This window comes from Watersipora subatra, chromosome 3 (assembly GCF_963576615.1).
Source record: "Watersipora subatra chromosome 3, tzWatSuba1.1, whole genome shotgun sequence".
In the NCBI taxonomy this organism is placed as follows: Eukaryota; Metazoa; Bryozoa; class Gymnolaemata; order Cheilostomatida; family Watersiporidae; genus Watersipora; species Watersipora subatra.
In genome coordinates, this window is record NC_088710.1 from 57,199,714 (window position 1) to 57,225,497 (window position 25,784).

Genomic DNA, 25,784 nt, shown 5'->3' on the forward strand with positions numbered 1-25,784 from the left:
ATCACTAAAATATATGTTATTTACAAAATATATATTGTTAAATCTTTTGTCATTGTCTGTCTGTTAGTCTGCGTAAACATGCGTCTCCACATTCTTTGACCTATTTCATCCAAACTTCATGCACAAGTGCTTCGTGTGTGGTCTATCTGATTATAAATAAAGGAAATCCATGGCGTACTGCTAGTAATACATAAGTACATGTATGTGATTTGTTGGCCATTTTCGTGGATTTTAATATGTGTCAGACAAAAAAGACTAATGTTGCCTGGAATTATTCGACCTTTTTATATAAGATATCTGCGTGCTCGCATGTTTTTCATAAATATGCACAAGCGTTGGTGTATAGGGAGAGGAGCTGAGAGATGGAAACAATCCTTCATGGTTTAATGCTGTTGAGGTGGTGCAGATTGTCAAGTACCTCCAAGCAGTGTTAGCTTACTGCCAAGCAGAACAAATTGGAGTTATTACCCCTTACAGAAAGCAGGTCTGTATGTTCATGTATATCACAGTACATCTAAATGTATATACTCTTTATATTTGTTTGTATATCAATCTGTATACATACATTTGGTACTCGCAGACATCTATACTATTGTACATCTGTAATCCGATGTGTGTGGTGATGTAGTTATGCATCTACATAGTGATATACATGTATATCTGAAAGTATAATATTAATGTTATTTTTATACTGTAGATATGTGAATGCATGCACAACTCTGTACATAAATATCTCTTGTGCATCATGAATGCGTCTGACAGCAATCTTTCAACTGCTTATTCCTTCATAAACAAACCTGTGACAAACAGCATAGTCTAAAATGTACTATCTATAACCATTGTTCCTCGCCACTTAAACTCTGACTGTCATATTCTAAATATGTACATCGTGTACATGTGTATACATGTATATGTACATGTATGTGCAGGTTGAGAAGATCCGTCAGCTCATGGACTGTGTAGGAATTAGCAGAGATGTGAAAGTTGGGTCAGTAGAAGAGTTTCAGGGTCAAGAACGAATGGCAATCCTCGTGTCAACAGTAGGTTATATTCAAGGATTGTCTTATCTTTTAGTTCATCACAAAAATAAATCTTTACTATAATAGGAGCCGCATCCATCCATCTGTTTGAAGTCACGGTTGGAGGCTGCAAAAAAATTGCACCACATGAGATTGGAACTCATGATATTGGGCTTTCGAGCCCGACACTCTAACGTCTGCACCAATCAACTGCGCTCCGACATTTCCGAACATCTCCGACATGTCCACTGAATGTCCGACAATGAATACACTGCGCTTTATCGGCACACCTGACAATCTTCTATGGCACACGAGACGGCCAGAGTACCAATTGAAATAACAACAAAAGTATACGTAATCTGTCAGTATTGTTATAGCTACAGGTTACACTTGTCTTCAAGTGTCTGTATTCTATATAACTGACACAACACTCTGAGTCTCTCTGCTGCGTCCAATCCACAATTGATAAAATTTTAAACTAACAAAATGAAGTATATGATTTGCAGCTCAATGCAAATTCTGTATTACTAACTTTGAATATATTTCTATTCCATATTCCTATGGAAGCTACTTGTTGATTTGTAATTCAGATGTAAAGCCTAGTTCCCGTATACGCCGCATGCAATGGTGACTGGATCGCAAGGTTATTGGCGGTGAAATGGGAACCTACGCACTGAGTATCGCTGGTAGTTGCCGGCAGTCAACGCAAGAGTTCAGCGCTGTTCAACTTTCGCAACAAGCCGCAGGCAAAACCTTCCCGAAATGCAATGTACAGAGAAGGTTGGTACTTTCGAAATGGCATGACGAGGGGCCATTTTAATGCAATCATCAGTGATGCAGCTTTATGTGACTATAAGCCGCCGAGACTAGCGCTGCAAGTGTGATAATCTGCTGCACGAGATTATCCACGATTACTACACTCTAGATTACTCAGTTGCGCCACCAGAGTAATCAGCATAAACAAAAATATATTGCAAGTCTTTTCTAGTCCAGCTATTTTCCACAATATTTCTAGGTGTATCACTTAAAGATTACATGCAGCAACTGAGCTACTGCTGTCATGTAAGAAAGAAGCCATGTGCTCATATTAGGTTCATGATTATGTGATATCAGCTGATCAATGCAACCATTTAGTTAATAGGTCGGATGTGATTTATCATTAATATCTTAGTTCTTTTTTCCAACCTTAGTGTAGCTGGGTGTCAATCACACGGAGATTAAGTATCATCTTTGTTCTTTCTATATACATAAATCTCCTCATTTGTTGTTTGTTTGTTTATCTGTCATTCGTGTGTCCAGTTTTAGCGATGAAGTTTTAGGAATGAAAAATGCCCTTCGCACTGCATTGAACTCAGGACCTCCAGGTCTGCAGACAGGCGTCCTAAACCACTAGGCCAAGCGGCTATACTGCCATATATAATGGAATAATTGTGCACATCATACTTATTACACTTGCTAATCTTTAATGCCAATTGGTTAAAATACTCACCCTTCAGCTAGAACGCTTTAAGATCATGATTCAATTTTCTTCCCTAATGCTGGCATATGTTATAATAATGGCTCTTATTATAGTAAAGGTTTGTACTAGCTCAAGTTACTCCAATTCATTAGCTAAAGAAACTTATCAGATTAAAAATAAATTTTGTATGCAACATTTTTTTACTATTCGTGCAACGAATAATATTTATTATTATTTTTTTATTATTAGCCCGGCATTTAACTAGTTGAATATTCGTAAAAGCTAGACAATTCGTAATACAGAACATCTCCTGCAGGTAAGGTCAAGGCCAGATGAGCTAGACACACTAGGAAGGAAGAGTCATGAAAGTCTTGGATTTTTGTCCAATTGCAAGAGATTTAATGTGACCATCAGTCGCGCTCAGGGGCTGTTGGTTGTCGTTGGCAACCCCACTGTTTTGGGGCAGGTCAGTAGCATAGTGTGAATTCATACTGGGTTTCCCTTAACCTTCAAATATGGAACTTCTTGTTAGATTGCCTTTAAGTAGAAGTCACTTGATTATACTTTTGACTACTGGTTGTTACAAAATACGAAGCTATGACTATTGCTACATTTACCTAAAATCTCAGGCTATGATTTCTTACTTACGTGAGACCATGAAGCTATGACTAATGGTTGTTACACTTAACCAAGAGTATTGCTATTGTTTTCTGCACAGGATGAGTATTGGAAAAAATTGATTGACTACAGTTATATGAATGGATGCTACATTGGAAAACCGCACAAACCTGTTATTAGCACTGAAGGAAATGAACTGGGTGGAGCTATGCAACAAAGGTAATCCATCTACACCCTTTGTATGCACACACTCTAACCCATCATTCCACGGGTGCTACCATAACCCCTCCGCAGTCACTTTGTACCAAGTTCTATAAGTTATGTTTGCAAGCGCTAGCTGTTGATTGTTAAAAGCCTTGCATCCTCAGCAGATGTTGTTGTTGTACAGAACCCGCCACTCTGCATAATGTTGATGCTGTTCAATTTTGTTAAATTGTTTATTAAATATAATAAAAATAAACATCGTTACTCATCTTTCTTTGCACAATATACACCACTGATAAATAATAGCATAGTTTTAAAGTTTTCCAAATACAGCTACATCGATTGTCTTACAATAGTAATCTATAAAATATCACGAGGGGACAATACCTTGTATGGCTAATAATTCCAAACAAACAGTCATATAAAGATATCAAGAAACATCAAAAGGTTCAAACTGGAAAATTAGAGGTAGGTTAAAGGTCAACATAAGTGGGAGCTTAATAGAAAAATGAAAAAGTTGAAAACAGTGTTCCTCAGAGCAAGCGTTGGAGCATAAGCTGACATATGATGCAAAGAGTGGCAAATCTAGCCTTAGCTACTATACTTGGATTGGCATTATATGCTCAAGAAATGGGTGAAAGTAATAGATGCAACTCAGATTTTAACAATATCTGTGCTAAAATGAGACCAAACTGTGGGTAAAACCCTCAATAGCAAATCGTTTAATTGTTTATGTTGGTTTGCCCCATAACGTAGCCGGCTAAACTCAAGCCAAAGCTAATCAACTCTCTCCTCACTCTCTCTCTCTCGAGCTTTGCCTAAAATTTAGTGTCATTAAATATGTAATTACTTTTGTGGTAAATGTCCTTCATGGTGACGCATGGAAGACCTTGTATTAATGGCTAAAACATAAGGTAACCACCATTTGGTAGGAGTTCAGGATACTTTTTCACAGGTTTGGGTGGCAGCGCTAACAATGTTGGCAGTGACTTGGTGATGTAAAAGGGACGGGTTGACCTATTGGGAAGGGGATGTGGGCTGATAGGTTTGAGCAGAGACTTGCTAACGTTCATTGTTCTCGAGGTACCTCTTGATGTTGAGCCATAGCCTGTGAAGACCTTCTGTCCAATAGCTCGTACCAAATCTCTAGAATGCTTCAGGCTATAAGCTGCAATAAATACAATGAAAATGCATCATTCAAAAATAAAATGAAAGTGGTAGAGTGAATTATATTTTAATTACCGTATCAATTCTAACACAACTATAGCTGAATAACACAGCAGCAAAATACCGAGCAAAGATATTGAGTTTGCTCAGTTTGATCAGATATTGAGCAAACTGAGCGAAGATATACCTCAGTTTGCTCAATATATATCCATACTGAGGTATGCTCAGTGCATAGATATTAAGCATCTACCCACTGAGTATTCCAAAAGAATTCATCACCTCGAAGACTTGCATTATTATTATTTTATACTGCTTCAGGTCAAAAAACAATCGAATGCAAAGTACCATCACAATAGAACAGTCTTCTAATACACTTGCACAAAACCTTTGCGTTTACTAGTTTTAGAGTTAAAGTTAAAAGCCATTTGTTAAGTCTAGATTAATCTAGACCTGCTGTTTGAGTTTGCCAATTCCTGTGAGCCCAGCGCATCGACTAGCTGCAGTGCTACTGCGCATGTGGGTCTCATCACGCCTTAACAAGTAGGAACTGATCGTTCATTTACTTTGTTTAGCTTAATCAATATTATAACTATATCTTTATTTTGCTTAATATTATATTTCTACTAATTGATGAAATAAAATACACACACACATTACTCTGTTGAAGAAATAAATTTAATTGACTAACTGACATTTTAAATTCAATAAAACTTCACATAAAATATTTATAAAATAGCAAAAAATTTGTAATTTTCAAAATCTAATAAAAATAAACTAGTGGAATATTTTATAGTTATGACTACAGTAAGGTCATCTCTCCGACTGACGAAGTTCATACAAGCGATTGAAGACGAACCTTTGAGTCTGGCTACAATCTCTTCTGTAAAGAATCCACATTCTATCCACTCATCAAAGTCATTGATAAGGTCAAGAGCTGTCAAACCTAAAGCAAAAATATTTGTCATACTTCCTGTACGATGAAGTTGACAAAGCAGTTTGATCGGATGCTAAAATTGAAAGTATAGAGAGACCTTTGTTATTTCTTTTTCTGAAGTCTGCACCGCGAGAGAGGAGGACACTAGCAGCGAACATGTTGTCTGTTTGGCAGCTAAAGAATAGTGGAGTACTGTGCTCTGAGTTGGGGGCATCAATATCCGCCCCATAGCTTAGCAGGAGTTCTAAGACATCTGTAGACGCAGGAATCATGGCTGCGAAATGAACAGCCCTGCCAAATATACATTATCACATATGAACAATGTGTAATATACCGTCAGAACTGTATCTATACATATTGCATGTAAGTTTCAATTTAATGTACATACTGACTTTTAAAATATACATTTTATGGCTCTTCAACGGTAAACCAAGCGTGACAGTACATCGTAACTCGTGTACCATATTCATTCAACAAACTAAAATGTTCAAGTGGGGGTCATGTCTTATGTTGAGTGTGTTCATCTAATCAGGATTGCGATGTTCACATGAGGAATGGATACTCACGTATTTCCTCCAGAGAACTCAGGGTTAACTGTGGCTCCACACTCGAATAGAAACTCCAAAACATTGGCTTGTTCGCTGCTACAAATATAAATCATGTGAATAGTGATTATTCAATATTGTCATCATCAATTGGAATGACTCCCATATGCATGTAAGCAGCCATGACTATTACCTAATGCTTACAAAATGTTTGAGCTATGGTGTAGAAAGTTTTATGTAACCAAAAAGACCTCAGCAACTGTTGAAAGCAAAAAATTATTTGTTGCTCTGTCTATTGATGCCGTGATACAAGCTTGTTATGAAATAGACGGTCTGAAATAAAATCATAGAGCGTAAAGAAGACAACTACATAAGCATATCACACCTTCATATAAAAATAGAAGATAAACAAGCTTCAAACTAAAGAATTTGGCCTCATTGAAAAAGTCATGAAAAAAACATTAAAAACATAATTTTGTGGATGATTACTACTGCCAATAGAAGTTAAGTAAGTGTGAGATTGTTTGCAAGAGGTTACATAAGTTTTAGTTAGTATCATACAGTGATATAACAATCAAGTGGGCTTGACCAATCAAGATTCACAAACACATTTACTTTGAAATTTAGTAGGAGATCTACATCGCTGCTCGGAGGTTGGGTAGTCTGGGTAACCTATCCCTTGCAGTCGGCTGAAGAGACTAAGACAGTCTATGGTTTTTGCTTACATATGATAGCGGATCGCCACTCAGCTTGATTACTAGTGATCATCTAGTGAGTTTGTATTGATCTGCCTCCATTTTGAATTCCTTTTAGCTACATCTTTATATCAGAGTCTAGGTCTTCCTTGATTTCATTTACCATCACATAGTTGCGAGTATAATAGTTATAGGTATAATAGTTAACATGGAAGCCGGTCTTGTAACATTCTGTGCGTTTGGGTAACCATCTCAAAAAATTTTCAATAAGGATGTCAGCCATTGATGGTAGGTCTACCCATTTTAAAACTACATTTGTGATCTAGTGATTGATTCGCCTGGAACTAAGGCTTCGATAGAGGTGATTCTGAAGTGGCAACTAATATAAATGACACAGTCACAAGTCCATGAATCAAACTCATAACTTTATTTACCTTTTAATGACTTCTGTAAGGACCTTTTCAACAAGAGCATTCGCTTCTCCTTCTTTCAGCTCAAAGTTTGCTTGCTGCAGCCTACACAACAGACATTCTTGGTAATAAGTAGCAACCGCGTCTCCATAGTTAACAGTTTATGATATATAATCTGACTTTCATCAATGATAGTGATGTTTGCATTGAACAATATACCAGAAAACTTCTATTTAAATGCCACCTTTATTTGAATGCCACCTCTAATAGAATGCCACCTCTATTAGAATGCCACTATAGCAGCAGGGTTAAAAAATACACCTTCTAATTGAACGTCTCCTCTATTTGCCAGCCTCTTTGACATTCGTTGATCTTTTCAAACCCAAAATAAAAGTGATCAGTAAAAAAGTGTCCACAAAATAGTACTAATAATGACTCAGTTACATCAATAACAATTAATTTTTTCATTGTTGCTGTAATGGCTACCATGATTGTAGTAACGGTGTACCTGAGAAGATCAATCATCACAATCATTAGAGCGACACACAGATTCAAAGTTACGAAGGTCTAAATCATATCTGTTGTTTTCAGATTCACCCAAAATGAGGTTTACAATCTTACCTGAAGACTTTAAAGCATTTTGATGAATAATGTAAATACTATTCACAAACACCGCCCTTCATTTGAACACCACCTCTAATTAAACGCCACTATGGAGAAGGGTTGAAAAACAGAGTGCCATGACGTAGATGTTTTACGGAAGGCGATATTTACAATGGTAAATAATGATGGTAGGTTTGCCCATTTTAAAACTTTCAGATCAAAAAGTGAATCATTGGTTAGACACATAGAGGCACTTTTTGATCTTTAAGGTTTAATGTGAAGTTTGTCCTAGAAGGGTCTGCCAACAGAGAGCATCAGCATTATTCAAAGGAGAGCGTTAGCGTTATCTATAGTTTTATGTTACGATTGGCATGTGGCAGCATTAAAATAACATACATGTATGTAAATTGAAACACTTTGTTACGCATAAGGTGGATCCTAATTTTCTACAGTTGCATCATCTAAATAACATTGAAAATATAAACAACCTGTAGCACCTTGTCACTTTTATCTTTGACTTTCTGTCAGTTTAACTCATACAATTAGAAAAGCTGGTATTGTTAGCAAAAGGGATGAAATAGATGTTTGACAGGTGCTTTGATACATCTGATAGCTGCGAGTACTATCAGAGCAGCTCTCACACAATCAGTCAATATTTTCGATGTATCAAAATGAGACAACTCCAGATATATGAAACTGACCATTTGGCACACTCTAGATGGTCACTAGATATGGCCAAATAAATTAGGCTTGGAGGAGATGAATTGTCTTGAGACGCCAGTGATTCTCGAATCTCATCATTGCCATATTTAAGCAGCATCTCTATTCCATCTATCCTACCCTGCATGGCGCAGCAGTGGATCGGCAGCAGCGACTGCAAGAACAGAGTGTTAGCAGTTCTTGTAAGAATCTTTGACGACTTGTGCCCAACTAGTTGAAGTTGCAGCCATCAATAATAAATAAATAAATATTAAAAAATATATTTCTGCAAATGTCAAAATTTTAATATACATGAATAATAACATGTAACAATATAAATTAACTATTAACTAAATTAAGATCTTTTATGGTTTGTGTTGTAATTTTTACATAAAAATTACAGACTTATTGCTCATTTCAACTTATGTGATGTAACAAAAATTGCATACAACCTTTAGAAATCATCTATAAAATATTATGGTTAGCTCCTTCAACAATGCTCCACCTAATATGCATTCTCTTAACAGAGTAAGATATTTAAACACTATATGTCAAACCATTCATTTGATTTTATTGACTAACTACTGCCCTTTTCATGATTCCTGTATGACGTGTATTGGCATTAATTATTTATTGATAATTAATTATTGCCAATAAAGTAATAAAAAGATTAATTGATATATTAAAGCAAGTGAGTGCATGCATAACAATTACAACTGACTGGTTATATAGGAAAAAGAGACACTATGTAAAATTATTTGCCGCATTTTATTTATTTGATCAAAATAGATTTGCAGTATGATGGTATAACATTTTGAGTGAATGCCTGTAATTTAATGATCAATGCTCAGTGTACAACTGTTAGTCTGAAAAAGTGACTACAGGTTACAACAGAACAACAGAAAACATACCCGCTGGTTGCGAGCCAGCAGTCGAGCTCTGTTCTCTATCAACATCTCAATACACTCTAGCTGGGTGGGCTTGTTTGTTTCTCCAAAACATTTCACATGCAGTGGAGAGTTGCCCTCGTCATCTATGGTGTTGATCAAAGCTCCAGCGTCCGTCAGTGCCTTACATTTAAAATGAAATGTATGCAGAATAAAACCCAGCAGAGATAATAAAATATTTCCAAACCTTTAAAAATGACTATATAAACACAAAATTCGGTTGAAATTTAATACCGTGGTTTTATAGCTGATTATCGTTTGAGAGATTGGTGTTAAATTCTTTTAACTTTGGTTTTGTGCTGCATGTAAGATTAAAAATGTTTTTGTAAATAGTAGATATTATTTAATTTTGTTTAAAACTAAATTTGGTTATGGAAGCAGTTTTGATAGCGGCTGTTTCCAAACATGGGAAGGTGATTAGTCAGCTCCTAGTACACTTGGAAGAATCTCAGTCACAATATGAGGAATTTTCTGTCCATGAGAAATGTTTTGCACAAGCAGACAACTCCAAAAGATTTTCTCTTTTTGCAAGACTATGTTTTTAGCGTCTTATTAAATCGCAAAATGAGTTTATCAAAGAGCACCACTACTTATAGATTACCTTAAGGCACTCAACATTGCGGACTCTGTGCAGTGGAGTGGCTCCCTTGTAGTCTGTGAGGTTCACGTCGACCCTGTGACTGAGCAATGATTTGACAAGCTCGACTGATCCAAAGTAGGCAGCTGTATGTAGCAATGTGCTGCCATTTATACATCTACAAACAAGTGAGCCTTAGCATAAATTATACTCAATTTCGGCTTGACAAGTGGCTTTAAGAGAATTGTAGTAATTGAACTGTTTGTAGTCCTGATAAGCATAAGGAAGCCATTTCAAGTATTTTGTTGTAAGAACAGATTGTAAAAGATAGAAAAGGCTCCAACATGTGACAGTGTATGAGAGTGGTTTATCGAAACAGCATACCTCAAATTGTTAGCTTGTTGAAATCTACATTTATGTAAATTATTAGTACAGTAGCACCTAGCAGTATATCACCCGTTAAAGATATTACATGTAGCACAGAATGGGCCAGCTTGACGACTTGTTATAACCATAGCCTTAGTACTTGTGAGTTTCTCACCTGCTACGGAGGGTACAAAAAGAGCTCACACCACTGACATGGTCCTTTATAAGGGACTTAAGCGCGTCTATGTCACCATCTGTTATCTTGGGTACCGCAGTCGCGAGCCTCTCATACTTGCGAGTCAAGTCTTCTCGAAACTCATCATTTTTTATTGACTCGAATGCTGTGTTTCCTCGAATTCCTCTGACGTTCACATTGCATCCCCACTCGATCAACAGCTGTAGGTGTGAATGGTTATTTGTGATTGCACATTAATGCAAGAGTAGTTGTATTGCATAGCTGCTACTGAAATTATCTTGATAGATAAGCATAAGCAGGGAAGAAGGAAAGAGTAGTTGGGATAGAGCTTGGAGGGCAGGAGGGGAGAGAGTGGAGGAGAGAGAGCAAGAAAAGAAGGCAGGGGAGAGAGAGTGGGAAAAAATGACAGGAACAGATTTGCTTTTACAGTAATTAGCAACGTAATTAAAGCTATGTTATAAATATGTTCAATTCATTGAAGGAATTGTCATTATAGTAGCCATGTTACAATGGTTACTGGAGCATGCACATGTACAGAAAAGCATATATGCATGCAAATAATTAAATGGTTTTATCACCTATTCAGTAATAAAAACAATAAGAAAAGACACTACAAACTAGTTATCTGTTATTATCACTTTATGAACACCAGAGAAGCTCAGAAAGCAATGGTTGTGAGTTAAACTTCTTTTTGTCTAGACTTCATCTTATTTGAGAAAATACGACTAGAGGTCGTCACATAACCATGAAGGCACAGCCTCTAAAGGAATAAAATGCTTCATATTTTATTCCAAACACAGAAGAACCTGAGCTCAACAATGAGGACATTACACATTTGCATGTTCTATATAGTATAACAATAGTTATAATTAACAAAGCCATAATTATCAAAACCAAAGGCGTAATATACAAAGCAGTAGTATTCTAGGCCTTTCTCTATAGTAAGAATCATGGATGGTCTACAGAGCTACGACTCGAAAGCTCTGTGCATATATGATGAGCAAGATCACACAGATACTCAAAATCAAATGGTGGCGGTTCAGATACTGGATGAAAAGATTCTCAAAGTGACTTCACTAACAATTATGTGTGTGTGACATCCTCATCAGTAGGCATTTCATATAGACAGGTGTCAACAGGTGAGACAACATTAGCCTACTAAATCTATTACTTTACTCACAACCATAGACCTATTAACTATAAGTACAGTCATACTTCGACTTACGAGCTTAATGCGTTCCGAGACTGAGCTCGTATGTTAATTTACTCGCATGTTGGTGCAAATTATTTATATATAAAACAATTAAATATATATTGACTAGTTTCCATACTCTAAAAAAATGCAAATAAAACACGCAAAACAAGATATTGTAACAGAAAGAACATGTTGGTTATTGTCCTAACTTACCACAAAATTTTAAAAAGCATCAAGTAAAAAATAATGCAAGGAAATGTGACTAATTAAAATGTAAAATTAAACACATACAATAGCAGCTAACACTAGTATTTGCCAGAGAGGGAGATATTCTAGAGAGTTATATAGAGAGTTATACTTCATTACAACAGTTGACTTTGATAAATTTGGATTTTATCAGTTTTAAAAGACAAACTTAGAAGCAAACCTAAAAGCAAACTGTCATTTTCAACTTAACGTAATTAAAATTTCTTCGGCGTTCATAGTTAGAAGTTTCTCGCTGGTTAGCTAATTTTTGTTTGTTTCGCTTTCACAACTAACCGGCCGTTTTAAGATAAAACTATTTGAGAACGTTTGTCTTTGTCGCCTTTTCAACATGTTGCGATTAGGACGAACACAGGTGTCGTCACAAACGGTTAATGTACGACCACTAGCCAACTTGTCCAAGTGTTTATAGTTTTGATAGATAGCACCGGCCTTTTCACATAGCATCGTTCAGTTACGCTGTTACCGGCCAATTGTTTATCTTTTATCCAATGCCTGAGCAGTCTCTCCATCAGCGGTCGTGAAGACCGCTCCGCCGTTTAGAAACTATGGTTAGTCCTTCTGCGAACTAAATAAATGCCCTTAATATAATCCTTCTGTTTGATAATTGTGGATGTATTTCTGTCATATTGCTGAGCTAGCTCAATCACACATACACATTTCACATATTTTTCAATAATTTTCCGTTTAATATCAATTGTTATTATTTGCTTTTTTTTTGCATTTCATCTTTCATTTTACTGGCAAACTTTCGGTCTACGCACTGTACTTTTAATTCACATAATTCTGCACTGAAAATCGCGCACAAAAACAGTACAAAAGTATAACCTGAGCAGTTGAAAAATACAGAGTGATGCTGTTCTCATAAAACACCTCCGGCATACTTGGCAACTGACTCACGTGCTCGTATCTCAAACATGGCTCGTATGTTAGTGCTAAAACTTGCTTAAAAGCTGGCTCGTATCTCAAGTTTCTCGTACGTTGGAGCACTCGTAAGTTGAAGTATTACTGTATAGTTAATATACTAATAGTTAATAGTTAGGTCTATGCTCACAACACTGAGAAGGTACACATGGAGGGTTTATCCTAAAACAGGTGCTTACGGACAACAGATATGGAAATAGGACCCGTCGCCATTGGCCATGATGGACATGTAATTATGGACAACTAGACTTGATCGATCATGCCTGCTGACCACACAATTCCTCCTATTGGCTAATTGGAAAAAGCTAATGGTGCCAGGAATAACTTCTAAAATCTTTCATAGATCATTGCTGTATGATTAATTCAATGCAACTAGTATTTTGAGTCGAGTAACTAGTCTACAATTATTATCTGTAAGCTAAAAGACATCTCTAGCGTATGCATGATATTAACCACAAGCTATAGCTAGCAGCTACAAGTGTTTACTTACACGACAAATCTTCCTCTGCATTCCTTCAACAGCTGAGAAGAGTGGACTCTGTCGATATCCATTCAGAGCATTTATGTTTGCTCCATTCTCCAACAAGTACAAAGCGATACTCTACAATTTTAGAAAAGTTTGTTACCATCTTAACAAAAGTTATGGAAACAATAAAATGTTCTAAATAATTCTGTTTTAAAATTTGGCTGTGAATTTTGTCCATTATGTCATCAATTAGCAAAACCGTAACAAAACCCTACCTATCATTGTTTCCTTTATAAAACACGCATCACACAATAGTAAATCATTAAGTAAATATGTTTTTGTATACTTCAATATATATTACAATTCTAATGATTCCTGAACAGCTGATTTCTTTGACAAGACTGAGATCCAACTGCTTTGAGAAAAAGAGAATACCAACTTAAAAGATTCATCTCTGAGAGTGTCTGAATATGGACTAAATTACAATAAACTTGTAATTATTAACTATCAACTGGCAATAGTTTGAATAGGAAAGAGTAGTGAAAGAAAAAAAATCTTATTTTAGTTGCTTTTCTTGCTTTAAATAAATGCATAAAAATTGCTTGCAACTCCATAAATATAGCGAACAGCAGTATAATTAGGAAATTATATTACTATTGTGGTGTAACTAACATAGCAGCCATTCTTGCACGCATAGTGCAAGGCAGTGTTTCCTGTGTTGGTTTCCTTGGCATTGATGAAAGATAGCTGTGTTTTAAAAAAGGTTATCATATTTTTTACGGTGTCTATTTCATTCTCCTTGATGGATTTAAGGCACTGCTTGTGCCAGGCGATATGATTACCAGGAAAGACCTGGTATAGCATCACTGATCCCGACTTCAGAACCTTATTCCGAGATGAAGCCTCAAAGAAGAACTGCAAACATATTGATAAATAATAAGGTAGGTTTGTTTATAAATGCGAACATACTTGGCAATTTCTGTGGTTCCCTCTTTATTAATATAGAATTTTCATATGAATAAATACATATTGCCATAATCCATATGCACAAGATTACACTATAATAATACTTTATATTATAGTCGTGCAAGTATGACAACTCTTAGCCGATCTTATCGCTATTGCTAAACCTAACCTCATTCTACTTTTAGCCAACAAGTAATCTAGTTCTGTACCACAGGCAAAACAAGACAATTACTCACATCATAATGAGGGTAGTCACTTGGGTTTATGTCCACCACATCAAATAACTTCAAACCCAACAGCTTTCTAACAGGCTCTACAAAAGCGTGAAGACATGTAACTATGAGATGATTAGACTAAGTGGAAAGGCAACTCCAAAGTAAGATTTTAGAATTATGTCATGTGCGGCTTAGAAGTAGTGTACCTTTGTTCCTGGCAGTGAAATCATCTACATATTCTTTGGTTTCTTTGTGCCTCAGCACTACCTTTCTGTACTCAGAGCACTGCTCCTTATCTGTACTGTGGTAGAAGGCAGTACCTCCCGTCAAGCTCTACAACGGCATAGAATAAGTCATGTAGTAACAACCATCTTCAGGTTATGCTGGCCAACACATTATAGCATGCTGCTTGGAAAAGTTCAAGCTGATATAAGAGACCGGCTTGTTTCTTGTCCGTTTTATAGTTTTAATACATTTGTTGCTACTAAAATCTAGTGTCCAAGCCTTCTCAGCACCCTATGCCCTTTATACTGCACAATCTAAGTAAAGGCATTAATATGTTATAACCAGACAACTGTCAATTAATTAGAAAACAGTATAAGCTGCAATACTCGTGTTAGGGTATAGCAATAGAATAATGCTCGTTCAAAAAGGATGGAATTGATATCAAACTGATAATCAACAGTCATTATAGCTAGAGTTATCTCATCTTGCCATAAAAATGAGTAAACACTCCTGGCATCTTATATGAGTGTTACACTTTTAATAGAAGTTTTAGGATAAGACTACATATGATTTACTGTCATCGAACATAAAAAGGCAAAACTTACAAGGTTTATGTTCATAGCAAGGGAGAGGTCATTGATGGTTATGCTTCGTGGCACCTCCACGGTGTCAAATCTCTCAGCAATCTTCGCCTTGATAAGTTTGTGTATCTGAAATGTTGCAAAACATGCCAAGTGTGGTCTAAGACTCTGCGGAGCTAAGGCTTTTGAAAAAAAATCCAAGGCTTAAAATCAAGCAATTGCATTTGATAAAGCGTAATGCAGAGATATTTTGCAGAAAATTACACTCATTTAAATTATTTCCCATTTAGGTAATATGTGCATCGCTGTGTAATAATCTACCTCAGTCTGAGTGAGAAGCACGTGGTCGACCCAATTCCTGCAGTACTTAAGGTCAAACTTGGTTTCAATCACTTTAACTTCTGCAACACGAAGTAAAGCGGCACATTTAACTATGGATCATCAACAATAAGCCTAGTTAAGGAGTTTATTTGCAGCCTCATTGTGATCTTACTGGTGTTCTCATGCGTTGGTTTCTGCAAGCTATCCACGAAAAAATGGAAAATTACAATAAGTAACACTAACTTGTTTTTAAATTGTATCTAGCAGGGACCCTACTACCTGTAAGCATTAACTTGGGTTTAAATTGTATCTAGCACGGACCATACTACCTGTCGGCATCTAGCAAGGACCAACCTTCATGAAAATTGTCAATTTTCTGGCTGATTTCCTCATGGCGTTTGGCATGAGAAGAATCGGTAGATTTAGGAGGAACTTGGCTAATAATGTGGCGGCACTCTCTCACCATCTGATGTATCAAATCCTATAAAATAAATAACACTCCTATAGATCTCAATTATAAAGCTATGATACAATAATAATTCTATATGCTGACAGCTAATATATTCTTCTGGTCATGTGGACAATGTGAATAGGACACGTGGATAAGACATGTAAATAGGACATGTGGACAGTGTAGATAGGACATGTAGACCGTGTAGATAGGACATGTGGACAGTGTAGATAGGACATGTGGACAGTGTAGATAGGGCATATGGACAGTGTAGATAAGACATTTGGACAGCATAGATAGGGCATGTGGACAGTGTAGATAAGACATGTGGACAGTGTAGATAGGACATGTAGACAGTGTAGATAGGACATGTGGACAGTGTAGATAGGGCATGTGGACAGTGTAGATAGGACATGTGGACAGTGTAGATAGGGCATGTGGACAGTGTAGATAAGACATGTAGACAGTGTAGATAGGACATGTGGACAGTGTAGATAGAACATGTGGACAGTGTAGATAGGACATGTGGACAGTGTAGATAGGACATGTGGACAGTGTAGATAGGACATGTGGACAGTGTAGATAGGGTTTGTGGACAATGTAGATAGGATATGCGGACAGTGTAGAAAAGACATGTGGACAGTGTAGATAGGACATGTGGACAGCGTAGCTAGTACATGTATACAGTGTAGATAGGACATGTGGACAGTATAGATAGGACATGTGGACAGTGTAAATAGGACATGTGGACAGTGTAGCTAGTACATGTGGACAGTGTAGATAGGACATGTGGACAGTGTAGATAGGACATGTGGACAGTGTTGATAGGACATGTGGACAATGTAGCTAGTACATGTGGACAGTGTAGATAGGACATGTGGACAGTGTAGATAAGGCTTGTGGACAATGTAGATAGGATATGTGGACAGTGTAGAAAAGACATGTGGACAGTGTAGATGTGGACATGTGGACAGCGTAGCTAGTACATGTATACAGTGTAGATAGGACATGTGGACAGTATAGATAGGACATGTGGACAGTGTAGATAGGACATGTGGACAGTGTAGCTAGTACATGTGGACAGTGTAGATAGGACATGTGGACAGTGTAGATAGGACATGTGGACAGTGTTGATAGGACATGTGGACAATGTAGCTAGTACATGTGGACAGTGTAGATAGGACATGTGGACATTGTAGATAGGACATGTGGACAGTGTAGCTAGTACATGTGGACAGTGTAGATAGGACATGTGGACAGTGTAGATAGGACATGTGGACAGTGTTGATAGGACATGTGGACAATGTAGCTAGTACATGTGGACAGTGTAGATAGGACATGTGGACATTGTAGATAGGACATGTTAGTAATAGTCACGGGGAGATGAGACTCAAGTGAAAATAAAATAAATGATAACTGAATTTGAGATCTAACTGTGTACAGCTATCTTGACAAATTAATAGGACTCTCTCTAACAATCTTTACTCACAACGCGTTCAACCACAGCCTTGGCTTGTCGATACTTGTAGGCGATCATAAAAAAGTAGCAAAAATAGGCACAGATAGCCATTGTGTCTCCCTCTACCAGGTCAGCAGAATTGAAACTTGATTCACCATGAAACATCTTGTTGACTGTCTCCAAGCAGATGTTGATTGTCCACCTAAATCAATGCATAAATGCTTTCCATAGAATGCCATGCCAATAGAAACAAATACATCTATAAGCCTATTATATAATGACTAGCTGTGCTACCCGGGCGTTGCCCAGGTAGTAAAAAGGTCTTGGCACAGAAAATTTATTTGCATTTAACATATATAAAATTTGCCATTCTAACTTTCAAATTACATATCGTGAGAAAAATGTTTTGTGCAGTTGAAATAAATTAAAAGAGAAAATAAAAACAACTGTAAAAGTTTTCCAACTTTGTCAAATAACTGTAACTTTCAAATTTCATATCATGAGGAAAATGTTTTGTGAGGGACAACTAAATTAAAAATAAATAGAACAATTGTAAATGTTTTCAAACCACTGTAAATTTAAAACTTCATAACTTTTAGCGAAGCGTATATTTTAACAATGTACAGTGGAACCTCGGTTCAAAAATCGAGTTGTTGGAGATCCGAAACAATTTTTCCCATTAGAATGAATGTAAGTAAATTTTAATCCATTCCAAGGCGAGAAATCAACTTTGGTAAAATATTTTACATTTTACACCATAAACTGTACTGTACACTGCATACTATAAATAAAAACGGGTAGATGTAGATCATGTTTAATTTTAATAAAAGGTTTTCTATTTATGATGATGGAAAAAGAAAACAAAAGTAAACATTCCTTATGTTTTGCTCTTAAAACATCAAAAACATTAAAGGTTACAATGACAAAAATTGCAGAAATTGATGAAACAGCAAAAAAATGCAACAGATCAGTTACATAAAAAATCGTAGAAAAAGGAAAATATAAACAGCAATGATTATGCTGTCTATTCTCATTGGCCAACAAGGTTCAAGATATCAATAGTAAAACAATAGCTACTATATCAAGTCTATGTTGAAGAGATCTATGTCTATGTTCACTACTAGTCAGTACATGTTATGTAATAAGAACAAACAGGCTAAATTTATGATTGCAGCTCCATAGCAAGTAAAAGACAGTCACCAAAAGACTTGACAACAATAATAACAAAAATTAAAATAATTACACCCGATTCAATTCAGGTATAGAATACAATATGCAAGGTGAAGAGAAAAACTGATCATGCTGCCGTCCGTACCTGTCATTGGGAAGAACTTCAGAAGTGAAGGTAAATGGCACAAATGAGTTGATGAGACAGCAAAGAACCCTGTGATCAGCCATGTCATCCGCAGATGTTACTAGTAACTTCTGACCTTCCTGTGTCTTCTACAGATGTACAAGACAGTCATACTCTGCGTAGCGTGGCAGACTCTGTATAGTTTAGCCCAAACAATTGAGAACCATTAATTGAACAAACTAAGAAACTAAATATGACTTTTATTTTATTCTTTTACATGTACAAGCCTTTTTATGACTTGAATAGTCAACACATAGAAAAATGTTGAAATAAAGTAGCATGGATGGACAACTCCTAGTATATTTAAATTAAGAATACAAGTGTTATAGAACATTTAGAACTATACGTTGAGATGAATAACAGAGAGAATTACTACTAAACCTTAAGGTGTGTGTTGACAAGCTCGAGGATGCACTCATCAGCCTTTGGGTACTTGTCTCTGTCTGGCAATTTCGCCTTGTAACTTTTCACCAATTCGCTGTCAGGCCACACAATGCCCATGGCTGAGGATAGTGACTAGCGGTAAAAGATAACTCTGTTGGAATTTCTGCATATCGATTATGCCTCCAACACCATTTATCAACAGACAAACTAGCTATATTATATTGAACATAATAATACAACTATATTCAACCAAATTTTGTTCACACTCGATTAATTCTACTAAACAGATAGTTTTAAGTTCTAGAAAAAAATCAAAGAATCACAAACAAAACACTTGAGAAAACAATTATTTTTTATGCATACAAATCTTTTCAAAACTTGTCTTATCATAAATGTGCCCCAACATTAAACAATAAAATGCAAGCAACAGTATGAGGCTGATCTGATCTTAAAGATGTGATTGCCTCAAATATTAGTGGGATTTAACAGAAGCTATTGATTTTTTTATCGGTTAATACGTCGTTTGTTGTTTTAGGCGATCTCATTGTCAAGATAGTTGAAGATTAAATTTGACAAAATTGATCGCGGTAAAAATGCTCAGAAACAAAAGAAGCGCCTAGACTTGCCCAAAATGATGTATATAGTGAAACAGTCTGTCTCTATCTCTCATATTCACATCGGCTATTGCGATAAGTCTACTCCTGCGCAGCTCTATTAGCGTATATTTTATTTTGCATTTGCTCATGATTGCTAAGATAAAATTTTCAATCCAGTTACAGATACATTATTATAAATGTCTCAAACGCCTCAAATAAAGAAAATTAAAAATGTGTCATATTAGTTTCCTCTAAATGCAGTGTAAACACGAGGCTATTTGTGGGGCAATGTTAAAACCTAACCAAGGTGGCAGTATTTCTTAAAAGAAGATAGAGTGAAAAATATTAATAACATCGTAAAACTATATTCTCTGTGTTTACAACATAAAAAAAGATTATGGTATCAATGAAACATAATGCTTTCCAACTGCCAATTAAAATCGAGGAATAATTGCAAGCATTGATATGCTCACTTCTCACTCAAGAAATGTAAACACTAATCTCTTACGGATGTAAAATATGCATGAACAGATGTACAGTACTTTACCGAATAATTCATGAATAATGCAGGTGAGATCAAGTTTTGTTTAAGAAAATTTAGCATTCGTCAAAAAATGTTCAAAAAAAAAAGTTTTACACCTAGTCTTCCATTTTATGAATGCAAGAACATAAATGAGAAAGACTGTCAAATGACATAGCCAATAAGCATGAGACTCACAGATGGTGGGCCAGGACTAGATCCAGTTGAGCTACCAAACCCGGACAGTAATGATTCACTTTTTTTCTTTTTTGCAGACCTTCTGATGATAGTCTCTGGAACCCACTGCAATAAGACGTGGTTAGTATAATGTTACTTTATGTGCTGATAAAATGCCATCAACAAACATAAAATACCATACTCACAATCTTTTTTACTCACTTCCTAATCAGGTTCAAGTGACTAGATGTATGTACTAAAAAACGGAAAACATTTTTTCACAGCTTCTGCTACCAAAATTAACTTCTACGAACAAACAATTGACAAAAAAGGCAGTGATTTACCTTAAAGGAAGCCTGCACCAACACTGCGGGATCAGAGTGCTGAAGATATTCAGCTCGTTCCCAGACAAACCAAATGTCATGACAGACCAATCGCCATAGCATGTCAAACACCTGCAAAACATGTCATATGACTGTACAGCAAGTCATCTTTGTTGATGTTCATCTGACAGTGCCTGTTAAAATACAAAATGGATTGACTGCTCTAGATTCTCCAATGTCTCTATCAGAAACCTTACAACTAGGTCACAATACAAAAGTTAATAATTTAACTTTACTATTTTATACAAAAAAGTCTGTATTTCATTTGATGAATAGCCCAGCTGATAAACTCGCAACAGCTGATATGACTGGTATCAGCGGATCCTTATGTATCCTGATACGCATGGAGATAGAAAGGGAAAGAGAGAATAAATCCATAATAAGTGATAATACATGTATTGGGTTGGTAAGAGACGAAGCATTAGCAACATTGATTGAAGTAGTCAGCAGATAATCACACAGCAGGTCTTATATCGACAGAGAGAGAGAGTAAGTCACTCTCATACTAAATAAGAAGATAAGTATTACTTTGACAGGAGACACTTACATGGTCAGCACTGCGCATCGCAAATAGTCTTGCATCTACATATGTATCTGAGGGAATTACATTGCTGTAAAAAACATGTCGTAGTTAACATAACCACAAACATGGCAATATAGCTGAACTTTTTTCAAAGGCGAGCTAAAAGGTTAGCAAGATAATATTATTTCCTTGACTAAAGCCACATACTATATAATCCTATGACATTACACGATACATAATAAATATATGTTACAGTACAGGTATTCTGACTTCATAGATTTGGAATGACTACATAGAAATGGATGATTTAGCTCTAAAACACTTGATATATCACATTGCAAAAAGAGCTACTATACTATATATGAGGTCTTTCTGTAAGCTATTCGTTACTTAATAGTAATTAGTAACAAATCTAAACAATTACTATTGTGCAGAGATGTAAGTCTTTTATGTATCTATGCGCAAATAGAATTAATAAAAAGTTAGTTTTTGAAAAATAGACTTGTCCCACATTTTATTGAACCAAATCAGCACTTAATCAGCACAGTAATTAGTAACAAATCTAAACAATGACTATTGTGCAGAGATATAAGTCTTTTATGTATCTATGCGCAAATAGAATTAATAAAAAGTTAATTTTTGAAAAATAGACTTGTCCCCATTTTATTGAACCAAATCAGCACTTAATCACAATCACCTTCCCTTGATTTGAGCTACTATTACAGTAGCAGTATGAAAGTATAGACACTTATAGTTGCAAGTGAACTGATTATATAAGCTATGTTCAGCGGTCACAAACTAATACAATATTGATATATAGATATGTAAAACTGGATACCAGCAGTTAAATGAATATGACCATAAATAAATGAACATATGAATATACTATGAACATAAAATAACTATGAACATAAACAGCATTGTTGTACATAAGCATTTAGCCAGGCGCAGAAAACAATAATCTTTTTTTTCTGGAACATCGTAAAACAACTACAAGCATGAAAACATTTAAAGGTGGCCTTACACTCAAATCAAGCATTGCCCTGTATAATAGTTACTGACTGATCTACTGATTACACTGGTTGCAGAAAAAAGTTTCTGAGCTCATGAAACAAAAATGAATCAACAAAGCCACTTTTTACAATATATAGTCGCTTTTACGTCAAACAATGAACTACTTACAAACCAATGCCTGTGAACAAAAGCAGAACATACCATTGTTTTAGTTCTCTGATGATCCATTCAGCCCTAGTCACTTTCTGTTGCTGTGTCAACCTGTATAAGAAAAGTTTAGATGAGTTTCACATCAATTATAGTAAAATTTGGTATAAAAACTTGAAGAGCTGCATACTTCTTTAGTGGATGTCTTTAACATTCTCTTTAAAGTTTAATCTAACCTTTCAAGGACTATCAAAATGAATATACATCTTGCATAACCATTATTCATTAATCAGTAAAAAAGGTTTTTAGGATTTAAGGGAATCAAATATCCTGCTAAATAGTGTTGGGGTTAATTGATATCTTAAATGATAAATAAACTGCTTGCACCATCAAAAGAAACAGTGCCTGCTTGTGCTGCTAATGATATTACGAGTCTAAAACTATTAGAACAGAAGAACACACTTAATGTGATTTCATAAAAATCAAATAAATAAATTAACAACTGGTAGTATAACGAATTGCTAATGACGGACATGAGCCAAACTTTGGATAGAATAGAGAAGGGATCATTATTAGAGGAGTTGAAGGAGAAGATAGACTCAACCTAGTGATGACTTAATAAAAGATCTCGAACTAACAGTGATGCCAGATAGAAAGACCCTTCACGACCAATATAGAAATCTAACAGAGCTATTGTCTTTTTCCAATATAGTATTCTGTCAGCCGCTTGCACTGGCTCTTACAAGCAACTCAACAAACCATCTGAGTAATGAAGCACTGATTCTTCTGCAGATGGTGTTTGTTGGTTAAGGGCAAATTGCAACCATATCATTAAAAACACCTCGGCAATTTTAGAGAGAAACCCGAGTAACCTAAGCATAATGGGAAGAGTTCCAATCGAAAAAATTAAAATACTTCACAACTCACCTTGTCACAAACAAGATAAAGACAAGATTGCACTAATAAGAAGAATTATAAATGGCATTTCACAGACTATCTAAAAACATCAAACTCCTAGCATTCAATGTGTACACCACCAGCATTTCTCTACATAACAATGAAACCTGGACTGTCAATAAGGGTACACCTGAGGTGATTGATAGTTACCATAAGAAACCCTTGACAGATTCTAACCAAGAATTTTGTAAAACTACGTACTGAAAAAAACCCTTGGAATTAGATCTCTTTGAAAAGAAGACTTAGGCTATATGGACATTTGATGGAATTAGACCCCATGAAAAAAGACCCCATTAGATCTACCAATGATATAAACCCCCTACATCAATGGTGGTTTTTATCATTGGATCTACCCTATGAAAAACTACTAAGATGTACAGAACAGCTAAGAAATTTACAGCAACAAAAAATGCATTACTAATGGTTTATGAAAACGGGTTTTAATAAACAGACGACTGAAAAAGCAACTCCTGACAGAGAAAGGTGGTGAGAGTGTATCGGAGGAGAGATGGTGACCGAGAGACACAAAAGTCTAACGGACGATACCATAAACAAGGAAGAAAAGTATAATATTACCCATCAAACGATTGAACATTAGCCATGTCTCTTCCTGTCATGCTTTCAACTAAAGTTTTCAGGTTTGTTCCATTCATCAAATCTAGCATCACATTGCTAAGTGATACGTTGTATTCTCTCATACGCAAATTTACCCATGCTGTAAACCCGTTTACACGTGTCCGCAAAGACATGATTATCAGGTATGTATAAGATATCGACGCTACTTAGTACAACATAATGTTTTTCAAGTTTTGACAATAGCGCATCGAATTTCATCTACATGGTATTCTAACCTCTCTCCTTGGCAGTTTGCTTAGCGACCATATCCGTTGCAACAGGACGTCCAATTACTAGTCGCACACGATGAAATCGACCAATTGTCACAGGCTTTATCTCAGTGCCAGTACTCTAACCGCGTATCAAGTTAAACGTTTTCTTCGGATAGGAAACTTCGTCTAACTTGTGATGGCGCTTGGTGCTAGAATAAGTTTGGTGTATTATCTGTCGACCGCTTTGAGTTGTTTCATAATGCACATAGTTGTTTTATAATACATACTGTCAATACTAATCAACCATGCACTGCTTAGATAAAGTCGTGGTGCTTTACAAAGTTGAAATCGTAAAGCAAAATTTGACAAAAAGTAGTACGAAACGAAGAACACGCTGTTATTCATTTAATACACAACGGCATTATTTGAAGCTAGCGGTTATGGGTGGTTGATTGTGCCATTTTCAACTTTATTTACAATTGAAATTTTTACCATGGTTGTAAGTTTTAGCGAAAATATATCCATTTTAGCTGTTGGCTAATAACTTTTGACTATATCAACCTTTAAAAGATTGACCACTTGGGTGTTTTAGTCATAAATGATTATGCAAGCATATATTATGTGAATCAAACTCAGTGTACCGGCAATAGTGCATTTGAGTAGAAGCCAGGCTTTTTTGGTTAGGCATGTAAAACTATTATCTATAAGAACAGCTACAATTTAAACTGCAAACTAGCCATTGTACTACTACTAAGCACTAGCTTTGATTGAATAGACTTATGCTAAAACTAACTGAAGGCTAGCAGGGCAGTCGCTAGTAAATTCTAAAGGGTCATATATAGTCGTAAATAGTGAAACAAAAGACCGAACTTGAATTTGCTGAGTCATTTCACAGCGTCACAATTGCTAGGTTTTTCACATCACCAGCTCATGCTGTATACAGGGTGGTAACAATTAATAGTTAGCTATCATTTTTTTAGACATTCATAATTCACCATATTGGCTAATGATATTTATTATGCACTGCCGAGTGAACAAAGCTCATTTTAATTGTATCTTTTTGCCAATTGGATGCATACCATATGCTAGGTTAAGTCAAATGCTTACTTTTTTCAACTTTTCTTTGCCCTTCATTGTATATGATTGATTAATTGCTTCTATTGATTTATGTAATTCAAACTTTATCTGAAATAAAGAAGTCTATGCAATTCCTGTTACATCTTATCGATTGGTTGATTTTAGAAATTTGCAGTGCAATGAGTTTGCAGTGTGTTTAGCGATTTGGTAATAATTTGTCACAGTGTAATTAACCATGCATATTAGTGATACAGACAAAATGATGTTAGCCACAATTGTTCCGATTTTTAATGCTTTAGAAGCTACTTGGCTGAGGAAA

General features: G+C 35.8%; 2 protein-coding genes across 5 annotated transcripts in view; one reads left to right on the forward strand and one right to left on the reverse strand.

The window, feature by feature from the left end:
* Window positions 1-3,547, forward strand: part of LOC137391203 (RNA helicase Mov10l1-like) — a 79,649-nt gene extending 76,102 nt beyond the window's left edge. For 3 of the 4 annotated variants that reach the window (XM_068077594.1, XM_068077595.1, XM_068077596.1), the window contains 4 exons: window positions 347-484; window positions 930-1,040; window positions 2,795-2,944; window positions 3,197-3,547. In XM_068077594.1, coding sequence (XP_067933695.1) covers window positions 347-484; window positions 930-1,040; window positions 2,795-2,944; window positions 3,197-3,319 — 522 coding nt within the window. In that variant the 3' untranslated portion in view covers window positions 3,320-3,547. The remainder of the gene's footprint in view (window positions 1-346; window positions 485-929; window positions 1,041-2,794; window positions 2,945-3,196) is intronic. The other variant, XM_068077597.1, reaches the window with a different exon arrangement.
* A 393-nt stretch (window positions 3,548-3,940) lies between these two features.
* On the reverse strand, window positions 3,941-24,310 carry LOC137391202 (uncharacterized). Its single transcript, XM_068077593.1, has 24 exons — window positions 24,138-24,310; window positions 22,659-22,718; window positions 21,468-21,531; window positions 20,882-20,992; window positions 20,559-20,663; window positions 19,242-19,376; window positions 18,822-18,949; window positions 17,537-17,708; window positions 15,951-16,077; window positions 15,597-15,676; window positions 15,300-15,404; window positions 14,676-14,802; window positions 14,491-14,567; window positions 13,961-14,203; window positions 13,313-13,423; window positions 10,419-10,639; window positions 9,902-10,055; window positions 9,265-9,423; window positions 8,356-8,528; window positions 7,076-7,156; window positions 5,968-6,045; window positions 5,499-5,692; window positions 5,324-5,410; window positions 3,941-4,468 (listed from the first exon to the last, which is right to left on the reverse strand). Exons 1-24 carry the CDS (start codon window positions 24,308-24,310, stop codon window positions 4,203-4,205), a joined length of 3,231 nt encoding a protein of 1,076 aa, XP_067933694.1. The 3' UTR covers window positions 3,941-4,202.
* Between the last annotated feature and the right edge of the window lie 1,474 nt (window positions 24,311-25,784).